Below are 23,774 nucleotides of genomic sequence, written 5' to 3' on the forward strand. Positions count from 1 at the left end.
GGATAGTCAGTTGGAAGGCTGGTGTCACTGGGATGCTGGAAATGCTGGGTTTCTCCTTCTCTGTGATGTCTCAGAGACTTAGAATCACACCTCTGATGTCTTCAGCCTGTGAGCGTGTTTTACAGCAGCGCCATGGATGTGATCATTGCCTTGAGGTCATTTCTTTCTTTTTTTTCTTTTTTTTTTTTCCCCACTGTACAGCAAGGGGGTCAGGTTATCCTTACATATATACATTACAATTACATTTTTTCCCCCACCCTTTTTTCTGTTGCAAGATGAGTATCTAGACAAAGTTCTCAATGCTATTCAGCAGGATCTCCTTGTACATCTATTCTAAGTTGTGTCTGATAAGCCCAAGCTCCCGATCCCTCCCACTCCCTCCCCCTCCCATCAGGCAGCCACAAGTCTCTTCTCCAAGTCCATGATTTTCTTTTCTGAGATGTTCATTTGTGCTGGATATTAGATTCCAGTTATAAGTGATATCATATGGTATTTGTCTTTGTCTTTCTGGCTCATTTCACTCAGTATGAGATTCTCTAGTTCCATCCATGTTGCTGCAAATGGCATTATGTCATTCTTTTTTATGGCTGAGTAGTATTTCTTATTTCGATATTCTTTTACTAGGAAAGACTGGGAATGAGAAGCAGTTTTATTTTCAAACCTAGTAAATCCTGACTTGGAAATGTTTGATCTTGAGTCTGCCTAAAAAAGAACAGTTCTCTTTTGGTCCATGTCTCTCTTTCTTTCTGGATTTTATCCTACACAGCTAAAAGAAATGAGTTGGCACTTCCAACACTCTGCCTGGAAATACCCTCAGCTAAAATCCTAAGTTCACTAGGTCTATTTATTTTCTTTTCTCCTTCTTCTTCTTTCTTTCTTTCTTTTTCTTTTTTTTTTTTTTTTTTGCTTTTTAGGGCTACACCCACAGCATATGGAGGTTCCCAGGCCAGAGGTCCAGTCAGAGCTACAGCTGCATGCCTATGTCACAGCCACAGCAACATCAGATCTGAGCTGCATGTGCGACTTACACACCACAGCTCATGGCAATGCTGGATCCTTAACTTACTGAGTAAGGCCAGGGGTCGAAGCCACAACCTTATGGTTCCTAGTTGGATTCATTTCTGCCCTGCCATGACGGGAACTCCTTCTTCTTTTTCCTTTTCTCTCTTTCTTTCTTTTTTTTTTCTTTTTACTTTTTGGGCTGCACCTGCAGCATATGGAAATTCCCAGGCTGGGGGTCGAATTGGAGCTATAGCTGCCAGCCTATGGCACAAGCACAGCAACGCAGGATCCGAGCCTTGTCGGCAACCTACACCACAGCTCACCCATGGCCGGCGCAGCATCACTTCCACTTGATTAAAACAGTCACCAGTTCAGCCCAGATTCAAGAGGCAGGGAAATAACTCCACCCCTCCACAAAAGGAGGAACAGAAATTTTGTGGACAGCTTAACCCTTCGTATATCTTTAAGCTAGCTTTTAAAAGTTCTTTTCCTTAGCATCTTTTTTGTTCGTCTGTTATGTCTATTGCTCTTTTCATTTTATTGCCTTTGATTGACTAGATTTAAAAGTGATACAAATTGAACACATGTCTCCTGAAATATAAGCTCAAAGAGTCTAGAGACATTCTGTCGAGAGACGTATCTTGAGGACCTGAAAGAGTGCCCAGGATATAATAAGCAAAAGCATTTAGTTGAGTTAAATGAGGGGTATACAAGTCGGTATATTGCAAATAATAAAATTGAACAGAGCCATAATCAGTATCCTCCCTAGTGAACTTCTCAACACATCATTTCTGAATCCATCCATTTCTCTTGGGGGCATATAGACTGCTAGAGACGATTATTTTTTCTTTTGTATAAGAGCTTCTTGGTATTTCTTTGTCTTCTTCCCTTATTCCTTTTTCTGTTTTCCTTTTCCATAAATGTCTTCCTCCCACAGAACTCACTTTCTGCTGGTCTTTTAGTTTGGGTGGACAAGCATTGAAACGTATCTCTGGTAATCCAGCTGCGCCTTTTCGAGCTGAACCAGGAGCATGAAATGCAGAAAACCCCTAAACAGACCACATCAGGCTCTCCTTTCTCAAGGAGCTACCTTCTGGCCAAGATGATCTGGGGCTTATGAGACACGAGAGCTGTGGCCAAGACTCACCAAAGTGTTAGCAAATGGTGAGCACTGATGATTTGGGGATACTGGGACTGCGGGAGAGTTTCAAGTGTCCAAGCAACAGCCAGGACCCAGGGCTCGTAGGAGTGGGGTGCAGAGCCTGCAGGAAAGACTGGAGGACCCGCACCCCAAGTCAGATGCACTTCCAGGGAGGCACCTCGCTGGTGTAGCTTCTGTTTCATGAATCTTCTCACCCTGAGGAAGTCCAGCGCTCCTGTGAGTTGCAGGTATGGATGACAGCTGCTGGCTGTCTAGGGATGGACGCAGGTACTTCTAGACTATCTCTCCTCGTCCTCGCCCCCAAGACAAGATAGGGTCATGGGGGGGGGGAGGGGCTGTTTCATTCACCTCTGCATCCCCTCTGGTCCGGCAGGTTGCACATCACATTACAGCTTCTCCTTCTTCTTCTTCTTTTTCTTTTTTCTTTTTTTTATAGCCACTCTTGCAGCATATGGAATTTCCTTGGCTAGGGGTCAAATGGGAACTGTAATTGCAGCTGCAGGCCTATGCCACAGCCACAGCAACGCTGGATCTGAGCCAGATCTGTGACCTATGCCTCAGCTTACAGCAATGCAAGGTTCCAGGGATGGAACCTACATCCTCATGGACGCTATATTAGGTTCTTAACCTGCTGAGCCACAATGGGAACTCCACATTACAGGTTCTTAATAGATGCTGAATTAGCTCCACTTAAGTCCACATCATGCTGGTTGATACATAACATAAACAGTGAGAGGCTTGGAGAAAATTCTTTGTCCAGCTTCTCCCAGCTGCTGCTGATCACGTCTGTGGCCATGTCCACCATCTTTTCTGATCCCTTTATCTTCAAGGTCATAATTACTCTTTGCTTCCCATTCCTCTTCAAAATGTCTAGCAAGATTTCTCAGGGCCAATTCTTCATTTTCATTTCCCTATGGCCTCCCACCTCGTTGACTCGAGCATTTGGTTAACTTCCCCTCGGTAAGATTTATTAATATGAAATGGGCAAAATAGCAGATTTGTGTAAACACTTAGTCAAGACTTTCTGTGTGTGTGCAGTTGTGGATTCAGGGAGGAAGGAATCACAGGTCCTGCCCTCCACGTCCAGCAGGAGAGGTGGGGCATGCTGGCCTGGAGAGAGCGTACTGCAGGACCTGTTGTCTCCAACAGCAAAAAGGTCTGTGCATGGACGAGAGGGCCTCCGAGGGCGGAGGGGCTGCTTCTGTGCTGTACTTCCTGCTAGACTCCGCAGGGCTGAGTAGGATGTATCAGCACCTATCAAATGAGAAAAATGGGTGAATTGCTATGAGCCAGGTGCCAGCCTCATGCCACAGAGATTCAGAACTGAGCACCTGGTGCGGCAGTCAGGATGCATTTGATGAAAGAAGTAGCATTTGAAGTTTTCCTTTTGCCATAGGATTTCAGCAAATGTGTGTTCTGAAGAGTGTGTGTTACCCTGTTAACAAAGCCCTGGAGACAGATAAGATGCTACTCCGGGGGGCAGATTGGCCAAGATAAAGGGATCAGAAAAGATGGTGGATGTGGCCACAGACGTGATCAGCAGCAGCTGGTAAAGGTTGGACAAAGAATTTTCTCCAATCTCTTTGAAGGCTGTGGGACCTTGAGAGAACCCCACTGGCCCCGTCCACAACCTGGACCTTCTCGGCACACACGAGAGTGAGAGGGTGACCGTACTGGTACAGGCCAGAATTCCAGCGTGTTTTCCCTTTGAGGTGATGGAATGACCACCTGCTCAACATCTGCCTTCTCTGTGAGACCTTGAACTTCATTAGAGCATCACAAGGCATCACATTCACCTGGGCTTGCTTTATGATTATCAGGCTTCCTTCAATCCCACCTTTCGTCTGGGCTGCTAAGATAGAGACCAGCGGCCAGAGCATCTCAGATGCACTTGACTGAAGGTGGAAGATAAAACAGGAAGTGAAAGAGGACTCTGAGGTGTGGAGGCTGGGGGCTGTGTCGCAAGGAGGGAAAGTCAGATCCTAGAGCTCTTATCTGTGGAAGGAAGGGTGGAGTGGCATATATATGCAAATCAACTGAGTTTGGGTGCTCCTTGCACATCTGGGAGTGTGCAGCTCTGGGGGGTAGAATCTTCTAGAAGGAAGGGCTAGTTGGATGCCCCAGGAGCACATCAGATGGCTGAGCAAGAGAGGAGAGGAGAGGAAGAAGGAGAGATGATCCTTCTCGGCTCCTTGGCCTCGTGCTTTGCTTCAGATGTTAGAAAGATTGGTGCTGCTCACCACTGGCGTCCCGCGCACACTTCTTGCTCTGATATCGTTATTAACAATGAACAGCTGCCGGAAGTGGCCGTGTTTTGCCTGGAGAAACCTTTGGTTCTTTATCACCCTGAGCCCTGAAAGCCTTTCTGCTTCCTCCTTTCCTCTTTGGAGGGAAAACCCTTGGAGAAGAGCTGCCAAAAGTCTGTTTAGAAATTTTGAAAGGGGGAGGGTTGGGAAGAGTGTTTATGGGTTGCCAATGTGCGAAGAATTTTATACGGTGGGTTCTTTTAAAATGCTACCAGAATCTTGTCAGGAAAATCTCAGGACATGCATGGCATAGGTGGACAAAGGGAGCCGGAGGCAGTTAAAGAATTAAGTGATATCTGGCAGTTGGTTAGTGGTGGCAAGGTGCAAAATGAAGTGACTGCTCATTGTTCAAAAAGCAGGAGAAAAGCTTTTGCTTTCCCTTTCTTGTGTGGTCTTTCTCTCTACCTGCCAGATGTTTCTTATTTGTTATTTGGGCTTGAGGTCCCCTGGGCTCAGGAATACTTGCAGGGAGGGACCCAGACCCTCATAGGTGCCTGAGGCTGTCCCCCCAGAACTTGGCACACAGGGAAGGCGCACCTGACCTTGATCTTCCTATGGGCGGCAGAATGTTGCAGGGTCACCATGGGCGAGAACCTGCCCCAGGGAGGTGGAGAAGCAGCTGGCAGGGGTTGGGGGGGCTATTATGTGTGAGCCAAGGCTTCAAGGCCCTGGTGCACCCTCTGGTGTCCCACGAAAGCAAAGATCAGATTATTAAGAATCTCCAGACAGCAGCTGCAGAGCATTAAACTCTAAGTGTGGGACCTTTCTGAGCCCAGGCCCCCCTATGAAGTTCACGAAAAGCCGATCTTTCAGTTAGCACATGACAGCGTCGGGAGAGCAACTCATCTCTTTCTATCCTTGGAATCCTCAGATCCATCAGAATGATGAGAAAAATCACATGGAGTGATTTTTCCCTAGGTAGGCGGTAGAGCCAGTTTTGACCTGACTGCATAGCCTGGAGCCATCACATCATACAGTTTCCAAAAGAGTGTGTTTTGAGCAAGCCCCAGGGCCTGGGGCAACCCATTCCAATTGTATTCTTATTATATTCTTATAATGAGGATATTCAGTTATCTTTCCATTCACTTTCAGTCCTAGATGCTTAAGTTCCCCTGTGAGTAACAAATAGAGTGGGTTCTGGAGGTGGGGCAGCAGGAGGGGAAGCTGGCTGAAGGAGTTCAAGGGCCTGGGCTTTGTGGCTTAGAGAAATCTGATGGGAGAGCATGGAGTGACAAGTTGTCCTGCACTGGTTGAAAAAGTCTTATTGCAAGTGGATCAGATGTGTATGTTGTAGGTAGAATCAGAGCCTCAAATAGCAAAGAGCCAAGAATAACAACCAACATTTGCCCAGCTCATCACAATATGAACTCATTTGTCAAAGCAGAAGTTTCAAAAAGTTTAGAGCATGCCTTTGAGAACATACAGAATCAATACATGTCAAAGATGGATTGATTCATTTTTGAGAGAATTAGGAAAATTATAAAATCCATTCAGAGAACACTTGGTAGCCCTGATTATTTATAAGTATTAAAAAAGGAATTTAAGCATTAGATTGGTAGGTTAGAGATAAAACTGGTGGATGTTTCCACAAGGCAATAAAAAGCCATAGCCTTGGGGAATATCTTTACTTTTTATGGCTGCACCTATGGCATATGGAAGTGCCCAGGTTAGGGGTTGAATTGGAGCTGCAGCTGTAGGCCTAAGCCACAGCCACAGCAACACAGGATTTGAACTGCATCTGTGACCTATGCTGGATCTTAACCCACTGAGTGAGGCCAGGGGTCGAACCCTCATCCTCATGAATACTAGTTGGGTTCTTAACCTGCTGAGCCACAATGGGAATTCCTGGGATATCTTTTCTATCAGAGAGGAATTACTTGCATCTCTAATGAATAAGATCTACAAGTTACTGTCAAAGTTCATAAGGTTTGAGAGTCAATAGCAGAGACGAACAAAGATACATTTGCTAGATAATTAACTTCTTCTTGGCTGCATGTGTTAAACAATGACCCCATATGACACTGAAGGACACACGCCCACCTTTTGTCCTTGTTTCCAAATTGTATGTATTTTGTGTAACACACTTAATAAGTATTTATCGAGTTTCTCTCATGTCCCACAAACTCTTCCAGATCCTGAGGATGTAGCAGTGAACAAAACAGACTATATTCTTGCTCAGATGCAACTGATATTCCCCTGGGGAGTGGAGGTGCAGACAATAAAGAAAGCAAGAGAATATGCAATATGGCAGATGGTGGAAAGTGCTAGAAAGAGTTTTAAGTATGGTGATAAAACAAGGAAGGCTTCACCGAAAGATGACATTTTAGCAAAGACCTGAAGAAAGAGGGAGAGCAAAAACTAGAAAGGTCTGTGAAAGCGCATTCTAGGCAAAAGGAAGAACCCCGACAAAGGCTGAGACAGCAAGGACTCCAGTAGGGTCGGAGCTTTTTGTTACGGAAATCTTCAAACATATGTAATATTATAATCAATCTCCACTTGGCCCATTACTCAACCTCAGGAATTATCAACATTCTGCTTGCTATTCTTTTTTTTGGGGGGGGGGGGCGTCTTTTAGGGCCACACGGGTGGCATATGGAGGTCCCTAGGCTAGGGGTCTAATCAGAGCTACAGCTGCTGGCCTACACCGCAGCCACAGCAACGCCAGATCCAAGCCGCATCTGTGACTTACAGCACAGCTCACAGCAACGCTGGATCCTTAACCCACTGAGCGAGGCCGGGGATTGAACTGCCACCTCATGGTTACTAGTCAGACTGGTTTCTGCTGCATCAGAGTTGAAACTCTGAGAGGCGGCTTCTTTAAAGTGAGCGGAGAGGTTGTCTAAGTAAAGACTGCTTCTCAATTTTGACAGTTTGCTATTGTTTTTCACAACTGGTCTACCAATATAAAATTCAGCAACATTTTAAAAATGATTTTTATTTGTTCCATTATGGTTGGTTTACAGTGTTTTGTCAATTTCTACTGTACAGCAAAGTGACCCAGTCACCCTTGTGTGTGTGTGTGTGTGTGTGTGTGTGTGTGATCTTTTTCTCACATTATCCTCCATCATGTTCCATCATAAGTAGCTGGATATAGTTCCCTGTGCTCTACAGCAGGATTTCATTGCTTATCCACTCCAAATGCAGCAGTTTGCATCTATTAACCCCAGATTCCAGTCCACCCACCTCCCTCCCTCAGCAACATTTCTTTTTGGTCTTTTGTCATTTTAGGGCTGAACCCAAGGCATATGGAGGTTCCCAGGCTAGGGGTCAAATTGGAGCTGTAGCCGCCGGCCTACACGGCAGACACAGCAACGCAGGATCCGAGCCTCATCTGTGACCTACACCACAGCTCACCGCAACACCCGATCCTTAACCCACTGAGCAAGGCCAGGGATCGAACCTGCATCCTCATGGTCCAGGAACATTGTTTAAAGTGATTCACTTTGGTCATTTTTACCAAAAAAATTCAACTTAGTTTCCCTAAGAAAAAATGTTATTCAATTTATTTATGAACACTTTAATTGAATTATATAATTTACGGCCAAAATAACACACAGAAACATGCTTAAGAATAGGTAAGTAAACTACGAAACGAGTGAAAATGAAAGTTTTTGGGTATAGTAGCGAGCAGCCTGTTCCTTGTGTAGAAGACGGGCAGAGTCTGTACAGTGAGAACGAAGATTGTCTGTTATCATAGACATTCAGTTAAGTAGGGGGTCAGCTAAGAGGTTTTTTTGGTTGTTGTTGTTGTTGTTGTTGTTTGCCCTAAGTGAATTTCGAGGTGGCCAGGTATTTTTTCTTACCATTAAAGATTTTTTTTTCCCCTCACAATTAAAAATCTATTTCTTGCCTTAGACATAGATCAGTTCAGAAAACTACTAGGGCAAAGTTTTATTTAAATGGACTGCGATGGAAAGAATGGATGCAAGGTGGTGAAAACAAAACAGGAAACTGAATGACAGAGGAAATTTAAAAAATTGCTTTTGTGTTGTGTGTGTGTGTGTGTGTGTGTGTGTGTGTGTGTGAAAGGCTAGGTAGGGGCTTGGAAGGGCAAGAGTGATTATATTCATCAGTTTTTGAGTTGATCTGAATGGGGAGTAAGGGATCACCTTTTTCAACCAAATAGCACCAGTTAATATCTTCCCTGCAAGAGGGGGTGATAAGAATCTTGTTTTGAGAAAGACAAAGAACGAAAGTTGAAACTCAGGTCAGAAATGTGCAGGGTGAATGGGGTTTGAGAATAACATTCTTCCTCCTCCCAATGACTCATTTTTTCCCTAACTATAAAAGTAAAACATGCCCTTTATAACCCCTTTGAAAAAAAAATATATAGAGAGAGAAGAAAACAAAATCACTTAACCCTCCAAGAAAAATTCTGAACAGGTGGGGAATACCACATTTGTTTTTAAGGAAAGAGGTTCACCAAAGGAAGCTATCCGCTTAAATGGATAGCCTCAGCTAAGGAGTTTCAGAGACATAATGCAAATTTCTTCTAAAACGTGGCATTTTAAAAGTTGCTAAGCCTTCCTAATCAATTACACATGTTCAAGTGCAAATATGTGTATTTGTGCAGACAGAGAAGCTCAGAGCACCAGTTGGGAGTGTCTATATATTAAAACTTACTATGTTACATATTTAGTGTGTATTTCCTCTTTCTTTTACACTTTAAATGAAAGGTATGTTTTGAATAAGAAAAAAAATGCTGAGCTTGGCTCTCCACTTCCTACTTGATTTATCAAATGTGATATAGCCACATAGCAGAAAGCTATGTACAGCTTTGGTCTTGGGGTGTTTCGAAGCCATGAGTAAAGCTTGATTTGAAGGGATATTAACAATTCCCCCAACGCATTTACTTGGCTATAATCCATATTTGCCTTGCTATAGTTCGCATGGTTCTTCGTTCTTATTATGACAACCAAGCAAATGGTATAAAGTAATTTCTGTCCTTGGCACATCATAGTTGAAGTATTGTGAAATTTTGGAGTTCCCACTGACGTGCAGTGGGTTAATGATCTGGCTTGTCTCTGTGGAGGTGCGGGTTCAATCCTGGAGCTGGCTGGCCCAGTGGGTTAAGGATCCAGCATTGCTGCAGCTGTGGCGTAAGTTGCAGCACTGGCTCAGATTCGATCCTAGGCTTGAGAACTTCCATATGCCACGGGGGTGGCTGGAAAAAAAAAATTGTGAAATTCTATAAAAATTGCTTCCTTCATTATCTAGGAGTTTCTAGAGTAAACGTTTATTTATAAATTAACTTGTCTGGAGCTGTGTCAGTGTTGGCAGTAATTCAATCTCCTTGGGAGTTCTTTAAGAATAAAGAAAACATGCAGTTGAGAGGGGGAGAGATTAAAACTACAAGCAATGTCTGAGACTTAGAACAAGGGCCGTTGATCACATTTCGGGGATCTGATTTCATGTTTTAATACTTCTTAATAAAAATTTTAAAAGGTGCTTGGGAGAAAGTTCCCTGGTGGAGCAGTAGATTAAGGATGCAGGGTTGCCACAGCTGTGGCACAGGTTGCAACTGTGGCCCAGGTTTGACCCCTGGTCCGGGAACTAATATAAGCTGTGGGGCGCCGCCATAAAAAAAAAAGAAAGAAAACCAAGGCTATGAACATATCAATTCACTGCTAAAACTTGTCCTTTTTATATTTGATAGGTCTAGTTTTCTTCATTCTTCCTGCTCAAGGGACTTCCTTTTCCTTCTTCAGTACTCCTTATTCTTTTTTTGTTTTATTTTGTTTTGTTGCTTTTTAGGGCTTCACACAGGGCACATGGAGGTTCCCAGGCCAGGGGTTGAATCCGAGCTGTAGCTGCTGGCCTACACCACAGCCACAACAATGCAGGATCCCAGCCACATCTGCTACCTACACACCAGCTCATGACAACACTGGATCTTTAACCCACTGAGCGAGGCCAGGGATTGAACCTGAGTCCTCATGGATGCTAGTCAGATTCATTAGCCACTGAGCCACGACGGGAGCTCCCAGTACTCCTTATTCTATATCTCCTCTCAATTATTTTCTTTTTAAAAATCAAACCTATCAGATTATGAAAATGCTAAATGCTCTGAAATATCCTTGGAACAATGTTGCAAATGTCCTTTTACTCATCATGCAGAATTAGCAGACAATGAAACTTTTATCATATTTGCTTTGGATCTTTTTTTCCTAGTTTTTATAGAAATAACATATTACAGATAAAAATCAAAATACCACTCCCCTCAGTTTTCATGTTTTTATGCTCAGAGGCAAATATAACTTATTTCATCTGTATGTTTCTAGAAATGTTCTCTGAATAGATGTGTATATTCACGTTTTTTTTTTTTTTTTTTGCTTTTCAGGGCTGCACTCTTCTTTTTTCTCCCGCCCTCTTTCTTCTTCCCTTTTTTTTGGTCTTTTTAGGGCTGCACCCGTAGCACATGGAGGTTCCCAGGCTAGGGGTCGAATAGGAGCTACAGCTTCTGGCCTCCACCACAGCCACAGCAACACCAGATCCGAGCCACATCTGTGATCTACACCACAGCTCATGGCAACACTGGATCGAACCCGAAACTTCATGGTTGCTAGTTGGATTGGTTCCTGCTGTGCCACACACACATCCTCTTTCCTCTGTCTTTTTTTTTCCACTTAACCAGGTATCTTGATTTTCAATATAGTTCTATCTCATTGCAATAGGATCCCACTTTATAGATTTACCATAGTCTAGACATGCTTTGATGGACATTTAGTTTTTTTTTTTTTTTGATCTTTTCCAATATACTGCAGGCAATGTTGCAATAAAATTCTTGGGTGTGCCTAAGACAGAATCATAGAAGCAGAATCACTAAGTCAAAAAATATGCTATTTAAGCATAGCCAAATTTCTCTTTATGAGGCAGTTCTCTTTGTCAGGCCATAAGCGTTTCTTTCCTCGTATGTTCACTACACAAGGTGTTTTCAGGCATTCTAATTTTTGTCAAACTGAAAAGGAGAGATGCTGCTGCATTTTAATTTGTATTTGTATTTATTCTGTGTTTTTGCCCTGTAGAATAAACTCTGCTTTCTCTACTTAACAATATGCTTTGGTGGTTTTAATTACATCATTTTAGAGATGTGTCCATGTGGATATATGAGCACTTGTTCATTCATTTTTTTCTTTTTTCTTTTTAGGGCCACACCCGTGACATATGGAAGTTCCCAGGCTTGGGGTTGAATCCGAGCTACAGCTCCCAACCTATACCACAGCCATAGCAATGCAGGATCCAAGCTGAGTCCGTGACCTACACCACAGCTCTTGGCAACGCCGGATCCTTAACCCACTGAGTGGGGCTAGGGGTTGAACGTGTATCCTCGTGGATCCTAGTTGGGTTCATTAACCATTGAGCCACGAAGGGAACTCCCACTAGTTCATTAATTTTAACAGCTGTATAATATTCTACTGAATGACCATATTCTATGTTTACTTATTATTATTTTTTAATGTATAGCTCTTTGTTTAATTTCAGATGCCTGTGTTGATGGTGCAGGTTCGCAGGGAAGCCCCCAAACCGTGATTGCATTTCAAAGTTTTTGACAGTTGGGGTAGATCGAGCAATTCCCAGTGATATATTATATAGTTAGTAAAAATCATTCCATTTATAAAAACCAGTGCACACCCACCCAGTAAACAATAGAAGAGTCCTCTCCCACTTTTATCTCAAAGCCTTAGTGGAACTCAGGTTGCGGAATTCTGGAAAACACCCAGCTTTTTTGAAGACGTAGTGTGTTGATACTCATGGAGACCGGTCTGATATTTGGGTCATTAACGTGCTCTGCCGCCTGTGCCCCAATGTTCTTTGTAGATACTGGGGATCCTATGCTTATTAACAGATTTCCTTATTCTTAGGTTTTGCTGACATGAACAATGCTAAAACATACATGTCTTCTTATGCATATGATTTTTTTTTCTAAGATTTAGTTAGAGGGAGAACTGCTAAGTCATAGAGCGTGCCGTCTTCACCTTTCTTGGGTGTATGACTTTGCTCAGGCTGGCATAACAAAGTACCACAGACTGGTGGCTTAAACAATAGAAATGGATTGTCTCACAGTTCTGGAGGTCAGAAATTTGAAATCAAGGTGTCCGAGGGCTGATGCTTTCTGAGGGTGGTAAGAAGCTTCTGTTCCATGCCTCTCCCAGGTTCTGAAAGCCTCAGGCATCCTTGCCTAGCAGGTGTTCTCCCTATGTCTTCACATTTTCTTCCTTTTGTGTGTGTCTGTCTCTAGGTCCAGACTTCCCCTTTTTTCTAAGGACTCTGGTCCTATGGGCTTAAGAGCCACCCTCATCCTCATCCTAACTTGATCATTGGCAAAGATCCCATTCCTAAAAAAGGTCCCATCCTAAGGGAGTGAGACTTTGGGGACGCAATTTAGCCCATGCCGGTGGGTGGACCAATGAAGGTGCTTTTGGCCACAAGTAAAAGAATACTCACCGGAAGGTGGTTTAAAACAAGAGATTTTTATAGACACACGTAATAAGACACCTCCGAAGGGGGAGCGGTCCTAGGGGAGGTTCAGCAGGTTCAGCTCACCGATGGCCTAGGATCTTTCACTTTTCCATGTCCCTGGGGTGACCTTTATCTTTGGGCTCCTTTTTTTTTAATTTCATTTTTTAATTCAATTTTTTAATTTAAAAACATTTATGCAATTTAAAAGGTTACTTTCCATTTCCAAGTGTTTACAAAATATTGACTGCATTCCCTGTGTCGTATAATAATACATCCTTGAGATTCTCTTCCAAGCTGTCCTTGAGCTTCTTGTCACAAGATGATTGCTGCTGCTCCAGCCATTACGTCCTCATAGAATGATATCTGGAAACAGAGAGCAGGAGGATGGGCAAGAGGACCCTCCTCATGTGTCTCTTCATCAGGGAATAACATTAAAATTTTTTTTTTTTTGCTTTTTAGGGCCGTACCTGTGGCATATGGAAGTTCCCAAAGTAGGGGGTGGAATCAGAGCTACAGCTGCCAGCCTACACCACAGCCACAGCAACACCAGATCCTTAATCCACTGAGTGAGGCCAGGGATGGAACCTGCATCCTCATGGATCCTAGTCGAGTTCTTTAACTGTTGAGCCTCGAAGGGAACTCTCAGGGAATAAGAAGCCCTCCCTCAGCTACCTCCGTGCTTTCCCTTGAATGTCATCAGCTGGAATTGGGTCACTTGACTCCCCAAACTGTAAAGGAGGCTGGCGAAGTGAGTATTTGGTATTTGGAATCTCTCTGATAGGAAACATGCTTTGCCAATAGGGAATTAAGGGGGAGGTGTATCTATGTAGCTTGGGAAGCAATGGTATCTGCCACATAACAAATGGCCACACTGATCTCCAGATTTGTGGTATCAATTTCCTTTCACAGGAGCAGCGTGAATTTCCTTGTTCTGGTACCTCCTCACTGTCACTTGGAATTGTCAAACAGTTTTGCCTGTCTCTTTGTGGGCTTAATCCTTCCCTGATTACAAACACAACTGATCATTTTTTAAATGCATATATTGGTCCTTCTGATTTCTTCTGTGAAATGCCTCTTTGTCTTTTGCCTTTTGTTTTTGTATTAAATTGCCTCTCTTCTTTACACACTTAGGATTCTAACTTTTTTGTCAGTTGTGTGAATTACAAATATATTCTCCCAATAGGTGGTTTGACTGTTTTCCTTTTCTTCTTCTTTTCTTTTTTTCTTTTTTTTTTGGACTGCATCCATGGCATGTGAAAGTTCCAGGGCCAGGGATCAAACTGGAGCTACTGCAGTGACATCAGGTTCTTAATCCCGCATGCTGCCGGGAAACTCCTTGGCTCTTGACTTTATTTAGTGGGTCCCTTGTCTTACTGAAGATTTTAATATGATCATATTTATCTTTTATGGTTGTGCCGTTTGTATCTTGAAATTAAGTGTTTTACCTATTTGGAATGTATCTTTGTGTGTGGTGTTAAGGTAGGAACCTAATTTCACTTTTTTTCCTACAGATGGATAGTCAGTTGTGCGAGTACTAATTATCAAATCATCTATCCTACATCAAGGGCTTTGTAATGTCACTTCTGTAGCATATCAGGCTTACTAGTTCATTTCTGGGCTCTAATCTGGATTATGGTCTGTTTATACCATTTCCACATTGTCTAAATAACTGATGTCCTAACACTCAATATAATGTGTCTCTACTTCCTGTTATATCAGTTTACTTTTTTAAACAAATATGTACACAGAGTCATAGACTATGTGCTCTTTTTGTCTTTGGCCTCTTTCATGGTTTTGGCAGGATGTTTTTGAAATTCACCCACGTTTTTGTGTATGTTAATAGTTTCTTCCCTGAGAGTTCCCACTGTGGCTCAGTGGTAATGAACCTGACTAGTATCCATGAGGATGCAGGTTCAATCCCTGGCCTCACTCAGTGGGTTAAGGATCCAGCACTGCCATGAGCTGTGGTATAGGTCGCAGATGTGGCTCGGATCCTGTGGTACTGTTGCTGTGGCTGTGGCATAGGTTGGCAGCTGCAGCTCCAGTTCAACCCCTAGCCTGGGAATTTCCATATGCTTCAGGTGTAGCCCTAAAAAGACGAAAAAAAAAAAAAAGTAGTTTCTTCCTTTTTATTGCTGAGTAGTAGTCCATAGTGTGTATATATCCCAATTTGTCCATCCATCTGTTGATGGGCATTTGGTTTGTATTCACTTTTTTTTTGTATTCACTTTTTGAACATTATGACTAAATAAAGCCTCTATGGAGTTTAATATATAAGTGACTGTGTGGACATGTGGTTTCGTTTTTCTTGGGTAAATGTCTAGAAGCTGAGCCATGTGGTTTGGCTATTTAAGAAACTGGTAAACTGTTTTACAAGGTAATTGTATGGTTTTGATGTTCACCACGGCCTATGAATATTCTAGGTGTTACGCATCCTTATTAAACTTCTTACTGTCAGGCTTTTACATGTTAGCCCTTCTGGTGGGTTTGCAGTGGTGTGTTAATGGTGGTTTTGAATTGCTTTTCCCTCGTGACTAATAATGTTGAACATCGTCTCATGGGCTTATTGAAGTATGTAGTCAAATCTTTTGCCAATCTGCAAAAAAAACTAGGTCAGTTTTTGTTCTCACTGAGTTGTAGGCGGTTTATGTATTCTGCAGAAAAGTCCTTGGTCAGATGTATCCTGAAACTTCTTTCACTTGGTGACTCGCCTTTTCATGTTCTTTGAAAGTGCAAAGTTTGTCTAGATCACCAAGCTCTTCAGTGGTTTTGTTTTTTGGTTTTTGGTTTTTTTTTAAATACTTTTTAAGGCTGCACCCACGGCACGTGGAAGCTCCCAGGCTAGGGGTCAAATCGGAGCTACGGCTGGCAGCCTACACCACAGTCACAGCAACATGGGATCCGAGCAGCATCTGCGACCTACACCGCAGCTCACGGCAACACCGGATCCTTAACCCACTGAGTGAGGCCAGGGATCAAACCCATGTCCTCATGGATCCTAGTCCGGTTCATTACCACTGAGCCACAATAGGAACTCCAATTTGGGTAGGTCTGGAGGTCACATAATCTAAGTCCTCCAGATTTTTTCCTTTGCTTGTTTCGGCTGGCTTGTATTTTCACATAAATTTAAGGATCAACTTTTCAGTATTTTTAACAAAGCATGCTGGAATTTTGTGATTTAATAAATATATAAATACATCTTAGTGATAGTTACCATAGTAACATTGAGCCTTTCAACCATGAATATGGGAAATCTCTCTATTTCCTCAGGCATTTAAAAATTTCTCTCACCAATGTTTTGTTTTCAGAGTACAAGACTTACATATATTTCGTTAAATTTCTGCCTCGACATTTCTTATTTTTGCATTCCTGTAGTTTTATGCCATTTATCAAAGTAGGAGATGTGTATATATACATATATTATACATATATATATGATATATAGATGTAGATATGTGTGTATGTGTTTATATAGACACATATATATGTACATATACATGCATATATCCTACTTTGATATAATACATGGTATATAATTTTAATATGTAGTATATAATATATAGTATTTAGAGTAATATAGTATATATATTTTTTAAATGTGTTCTAATTGTTGCAGGTGTATAGGAATGTTTTAAGTTTTGAATGTTGGTATTACATCCACAGACTTTAGAAACAAGCTTGATATGTTTGAGAAAAGGGAAAAAGGACAACTGTTGGGTCCTAGTACGTAAAGGAGAACAATTTGAGGTCAAAAGTAACCAGGGATCGCATGGTCATCAAGGTACAGGTTTTTTGTTTGTTTATTTTTTATTTTTATTTTTTAATTTATTTATTTATTTTTCTTTACTGCACCAACAGCATATGGAAGTTCCTGGGCCAGGGATTGACTCCAAGCCACAGCTGTGACCTGTGTCTTAGCTGTGATCTACGCTTTAGCTGTGGCAACACCAGATCCTGTAACCCACTGCACCAGGCCTAGGATTGAACCTGCCCCTCTGCAGCAACCAGAGCTGCTGCATTTGGGTTTTTAACCCTCTGCACCACAGCAGGAACTCCAAAGGTATAGGTATTTAACAGAAGGAATTCCAAAACTCCCCACGCTTAACACAAGCTTACAATATCCCAGTGTGATCTATCTCCTTAACCACCACACAATCCACGTGTTTGTGCGGCTCTCCTATTTAGTGACTGTAGCGCCCTTTGGCCTGAGATCATTACAGGTCGTGGGCTGTGTGTGTGTTGTTAACTGCCCTGTCCTTAGAGTCTGCCTGATCCTTTCTGCCTGGCGTATAGCAAGCATTCTGTACTTATTGAACAAAAGAATGGAAATATAAAACAGATAATCTTTTTTTAATATATTATTAATATATTTTCAAGTTTATATTTATAGCATTTGGATATTAGAACAATGATAAATAGGTCTTAATGAGTACAAGAGTCTGATCTAAGGAATTGCAAGTGACTGTCACAGAATGCCTTTTTTCTTTATTTTTTTTTCCGTCTTTTTAGGGCTGCACCTGCAGCATAGAGAGGTTCCCAGGCTAGGGGTCCAATCAGAGCTGTAGCTGCCAGCCTATGCCACAGCCACAGCAACGCCAGATCTGAGCCATGTCTGCGACCTACACCACAGCTCATGGCAACACTGGATCCTTGACCCTCTGAGTGTGGCCAGGGGTCGAACTCACATCCTCAAAGATACTATTCAGGTTCGCGTCTGCTGAGCCACGACGGGAACTCCTCAACATTCAATTTATTTGCTCATCTAGTTTACATTATGGTTGCAGGAAACTTCCAATTCCTACAGATAATTAGTAAGAAACAGGCTTGCTTAATATTCTGGGAGAAGACATACTTAGTCTTGAAGTGGGATGAAAGGCGAGAATATGGAAGGATAAATTTAGGGATATTACTTTCTTAATGGTACACTTAGAAATATTTAAATAGAGGCAGAGCCACAGCAACACGGGATTTGAGCACAGCTCACGGCAACACCGGATCCTTAGCCCACTGAGCAAGGCCAGGGATCGAACCCGCAACCTCATGGTTCCCTAACCACAGCACCACGACGGGAATTCCTGCTTTGTCTTTCAAATGCTGATCTCATGTAGTCTCATGAGTCCTCTGGACTCACATACTTACCTGTTCGTTTCACAGCTTCACTTGCGTGTCTGATGGACATTTAAAACTCAGGGTGCCCCAAACTGATCTCCTGATCAATACACCTCAACCCAAAGCCTTCTCCATCCCAGTTCATGGCAGCTCTATCCCTCCAGGGTCTCCAGCTTCAAACCTTGGAATTATCACTAACTCACTCTTGGTTTCTCTAACACCACAATCCTACCAGTTAGGAAATTGACAATGAAACCAGAGTCTATCACGTCTCGCTGTCTCCACTGCTACTGCCCTGGTCCTAATCACCAGGGGCACTGGCCTGGGTTACTGGTCTACCTTCCTCTGCCTTTTCCTCTCTTTCAGACCATATGCAACAAAGTCACAGGAATCCTTTGGAACTTAAGTAGTATCGTGTGCCTCCTCTGCTCAGCATCCTCTGTGGCTCCTCCATTCCCCCTCAGTGGAAGCTTCTGAAGCTCTGTCCAGGCAATCAGCATTACCTTTCTGATCTCTCTTCTGTCCACTGTCCACTTCGCTCACTCTGGTCCAGGCATACTGGCTTCTCTACTGCTTCTTGAACATGTCAGGCACTAGGGCCACTGCGAAGGCTGTTCCTCCTGCCCAGAATTCTGTTCCCTGGGATCTTTATGGCTGAGTTCCTTGTTTCCTTCAATGCTTTGCTCAGATGTCATCTACTGTCATCTCTGCTCAACGCCGAGTACAGCCACCTCCTAGCCCATAACCTCTGGCTCCTTTAGCCTACCTGTTTTTCCCTTTTTCCATAGAATTTATACATTTCTAGAATACTCTATAACTTACCTATTTATTATGCTGTTGTTTGTTTGTTTTTAGGGCTTCACTGTGGCATATGGAAGTTCCCAGGCTAGGAGTCGAATTGGAGCTGCAGCTGCCAGCCTACACCATAGCCACAGCAACGTGGGATCCAGCCATGTCTGCGACCTATGTCACAGCTCAGGGCAACGCTGGATCCCTGACCCACTGAGCAAGGCCAGGGATCAAACCTGCATCCTGGAGTTCCCGTCGTGGCGCAGTGGTTAACGAATCCGACTAGGATCCATGAGGTTGCGGGTTCGGTCCCTGCCCTTGCTCGTGGGTTAACCATCCGGCGTTGCCGTGAGCTGTGGTGTAGGTTGCAGACGCGGCTCGGATCCCGCGTTGCTGTGGCTCTAGTGTAGGCCAGTGGCTACAGCTCCGATTCGACCCCTAGCCTGGGAACCTCCATATGCCGCGGGAGCGGCCCAAAGAAATGGCAAAAAGACAAACAAACAAACAAACAAACAAAAAAACCTGCATCCTCATGGATACTAATCGGACTTGGTTTCCCTGCGCTGCAATGGGAACTCCCATGATGTTTATTGTTTATTGTCAGTCTTGCTCTGGTAGAATATAAACTCCTACAGCACAGAGATTCTTATCTATTTTGTCCACTGGTATATCTTACATGCTCATACATATACGTGGAACATAGTAGGTGCTCAATAATATTTGCCAGATTGATGATTTCTAAGCTTTCCTTCCGCCTGAAGAGTCTGATTTAAGACCTTATAAAATCCTGATCGCCTCAGTGCAAATCCCCCTTTCCGCCACTAGGTGGAAGTCTTCACCTTCACTGCGGGCTCCCCGTAGCCTCAAATGTGAGCATTCACAGTTGAGTTAAGCTGCGTGTTTTCTTCGGTCCAAGACAAGCTGCCCGGCAGGACTCCACGGCAGGAAAATTCCGCAGACTGAGTGTAATTACCCCTCGGGATTCAACTGCTTTTAGGGAAGAAGACTTGGGATGTGAGTGCTTTCCTGGGGGAGCAACACATTATGAAAGTGATGTTGCTTTATTGCTGGGGATTTTTGCAGTGTAACTCACACGTGGGAAGGATGTAGGTTTAGAGAGAGGTGACAGGACAGAGTTGTGGCACCTCAGGTAGGCTGACAACATACAACCTGGATTCAACCACCAAATATTATCTGTTTTTTTTAATTTTCACTTTAGCGTACGGCTTTAACCCTTTCTGCCCCATCCCATTTTACTCCATCCACTTACTATCCCTATGCTGGTCTTCAAAATTTCTCGTGACCTATAGGGAAATACAGCCCCTCTGGGGTCCTCATTTCTGTTGGGACCCACTTCCTTCTGGGGATGGACAGGGCTGTGATCAATTTCCTGTGGGAGGCAGTATCGTTTAGCAGAAAGGGCAGAGTTTGGATGTAGCAGCTGTGCCGCTCGCTGATTGGTTTGGGGGCAAGTTCTTTTTTTTTTTTTCGTGGGTTTTTTTTGTCTTTTTAGGGTCATTCCTGGGGCAGATGGAGGTTCCCAGGCTAGGGGTCGAATTGGAGCTTTAGCTGCCGGCCTACACCACAGCCGCAGCAATGATCACAACCACAGCAGTGGGTTTGGGGGCAAGTTCCTGAGCTCTGAGCCTCTAGCTCTAAAGCAGGGGGCTGGTAGTGCCGCCCCTCCCCCATGGGGCTGGTGGGAGAGTTAAATTGGATGCGGGACAAGGTAAGCACCCAGCACGGTGCCTGGCACATGGTGAGTGCTCTGTGGGGTTCTCACCCTCGCCTTCCTCCTTCAAGCATGACCCTCGTCTGACCCCCTGCCTCTGGGCCCTGGAGACAGTCCATCCGCGGTCGGAGGTAGGGAGAAGGAACGAGAAGTGCATGAGCAGGAGTGATGCATGGGGGCAGGTGAGGGGTCTCTTGGAAGGAGCAGAGTGGTGGGAAAGGGGAGCACGTCCCAGTGACCTTGAATCCTGACATTTGTGCCCAGCCTGCATGCACCGAGCCTCCAGGTCACCGACTCAAGAGGCAAAGACAAAACTGCTATATCAGATCGAGAGTCCAGCTCAATACAGAAGAAAGGAAACTTACTTATTAATAAATCACATCTTTCAGGAGTTCCTGTCGTGGCTCAGTGGGTTAAGAACCTGACCAGTATCCATGAGGATGCAGGTTCGATCCTTGGCCTCGCCCAGTGGTTTAAAGATCCAGCGTTGTGACGAGTAGGGTGTATGTCGCAGATGCAGCTTGGATTTGGTGTGGCTGTGGCGGTGGCGGTGGCGTAGCCTGGCAGCTGCAGCTGTGGTTTGACCCCTAGCCTGGGAACGTCCATATGTTGCAGGTTCAGCCCTAAAAAAGGGAAAAATACATAAACAAACGAATAAGGACATCACGTCTTTCAGAAGCTGCTCCTTAGTGGGTCAGGCATCATTGCTGATGCAGCGGGCTTCTTTCTACATGCCTCTCGATTCTTCAGTGTCCCATTCAGACTGTGGGTTGCTGTTAATTCCCCCTGCCCCGCTGCTCCAAGCACCAACTCCACTTTAGCTGAACAAAGTGGGTTTATCACTCTTGGCTAGAAGCCTAAGCACTCGCCAGGAGGGATCCACGGAGGCAGGGGACAAAGGGAAAGGACTTGTAGGATTTGGGTCTGTTCTTTTTTGTTTTGTTCACTAGTTTGTATTTTTTAGGGTCCGTGTATCAGTGAGATCATATGGTTCTTGTCTTTTTCTGTCTGACGTATTTCAGTGAGTATAAATGCCCTCCAAGTCCAACCATGTTGCTGCAAATGGCAACATTATTCTTTTTTGTGGCTGAATAGTATTCCATTGTGCATATCTATATCTCTGCTTCTGGATTAATTTTTCCGACCTGATTTCTCACGACCGCCCTCCTTTTCACTCACTTCCTCCAAATCAGCAAAATCTTTTCTGCCTCAGGGCCTTTGCACTTGCAGTGTCCTTGGGCAAGAAGGAATTTCTTCTCAATGCTTGGTCTCAGGGAGCCCTCTCCTGACCACCCTCCCTAAAGGGGTCATTGCTTCAATAGTCCCCACTGGTTTCCTGCATTCTTATCATAATCCATATTTATTTTGTTAGCTTATTTGCTTATTTTCATACCGTCTATCTCTAAGCAGAGAGCGAGCCCCACAAGGGCAGGGGGACTCATAAATACCACTTTAGACACAGTGAGGCGTCTGAACAGCTTTGCACACAGCGAGTAACTTCGTAAATGAGATTTGTGGGGGGTAATTCTACTCTAAGTATATGTTAGAAAATCTAATTATTCGTGAATAATTCAAATCATCATGTTTTATCTCACAGAGATAGAGACTGCCAGAAGATTGAGAAGGCATTCACAAATGCATTTATCTCTAAGGACCCCTGCAGTGCCAGAGAGGAAGACTACGACCCGCTAATGAAGCTGGGGCATCAGACTGTGCCTTGCGACAAGGTAAGTGCGTCAAGTTGTGGATTTAACCCTGAGGGTAAAAGCCAAAGGGAACATGATGGAAGATAGCATGAAAAAAAAGAAAGAATGTATATATGTGTATATATATGTGTGTATGTATGACTGGGTCACTTTGCTGTACAGAAGAAATTGAAGCAGCATTGTAAATCAACTATACTCTATTTATTTATTTTTTAACAAAGCCAAAGGGAAGAGGTCATGGGACCAAATTTTTTTTCTCCCTGCCCTGGACATGCAGAAGTTCCCAGGCCAGGGATCGAACCTGTGCCACGGCAGCAACCCGAGCCATAGCGGTGCCATCAGATCCTTAACTTGTTGTGCCACCAAGGAACTCCACGGGACGGAATTTTGACTGGGATGAGGGAAGAGGAATTTTGCAGGCATGGTGGGCAAGGAAGGAGCTTGTGGGGCCATTGGGAGACCAGGATGTCATCAGGATTTGGGGACACCTGGGGACGGGAGGTAAGAGAGAGGATTGGGAGTTCCCGTCGTGGGGCAGTGGTTAACGAATCCGACTAGGAACCATGAGGTTGCGGGTTTGGTCCCTGCCCTTGCTCAGTGGGTTAAGGATCCGGCATTGCTGTGGCTCTGCCGTAGGCTGGTGGCTACAGCTCCAATTAGACTCCTAGCCTGGGAACCTCCATATGCCGAGGGAGTGGCTCAAGAAATGGCAAAAAGACAAAAAGAAAAAAAAAAAGAGGAGAGAGAGAGAGAGCGAGCATTGGGGATGAGAAAGGGGAAAGGAAAGTGGATCTCAAATCAGGCAAAACAAACCTAACACAAAACCCAACCCAACGCAGACAAAAATAACCCATCTTGTGTACCTGTCAAACTCTCTCTGCCCTCTCATGGTGATAATGGCAGCAGTGATGCCATCTGGCATTTGCCAAGTGCCTTGTTTGCTTACAAATGACTCTCTTAACCCTCATCCCCTTAGGTTTTCGCCACCAACCTGTGGAATGGGTCAGGTGTCAGTACCCCCATTTTGCCAGTGAGAAAACTGAGGCTTGGCAAGTTTAGGTGGTCCGTGGTGCTCAAGTATGATGGTTCTGAAAATGACCAGTTGAAATGTAAAGAGCCCACGATTCAGAGCCACAGAGGCCTGGGCTTCGATACCTATTAGAGTATCGTGATTACTCTGTTTTCTGTGTTTTCTTTCATTCAAAAAGGTGCGGCTTTTTTTGGACTCAGCACATTGATCTCAGTGATAGACTGTGCTTATTCTTTCTTAGACAGTCTTTTGGAGCAAAACGAAGGAGCTGGCCCATCAGTACACGAAGACTCAGAAGGGGCTGTTCACCCTGGAGAACACGCTGCTGGGTTACATTGCAGACGACCTCAGCTGGTGCGGGAAAGCGGGCTCTTCTGGTGAGGCTCTGGGCCCCGTGGGGTCCCCTGGGGATGTGCAGAGTGCAGGAGCTCCCCCCCCCCAAGATCAGAGTGAAGGAGTCAGAGATATGCACCCCAAT

At 44.1% G+C, this 23,774-nt stretch overlaps 1 protein-coding gene across 2 annotated transcripts in view; it reads left to right on the top strand.

The window, feature by feature from the left end:
- Positions 1 to 23,774, top strand: part of CD38 (CD38 molecule) — a 46,565-nt gene that overhangs the window by 4,249 nt on the left and 18,542 nt on the right. For both annotated transcript variants that reach the window (XM_047798906.1, XM_047798907.1), the window contains exons 2-3: positions 22,158 to 22,287; positions 23,538 to 23,673. In XM_047798906.1, coding sequence (XP_047654862.1) covers positions 22,158 to 22,287; positions 23,538 to 23,673 — 266 coding nt within the window. The remainder of the gene's footprint in view (positions 1 to 22,157; positions 22,288 to 23,537; positions 23,674 to 23,774) is intronic.

This window comes from Phacochoerus africanus, chromosome 10 (genome assembly GCF_016906955.1).
Source record: "Phacochoerus africanus isolate WHEZ1 chromosome 10, ROS_Pafr_v1, whole genome shotgun sequence".
NCBI lineage: Eukaryota > Metazoa > Chordata > Mammalia > Artiodactyla > Suidae > Phacochoerus > Phacochoerus africanus.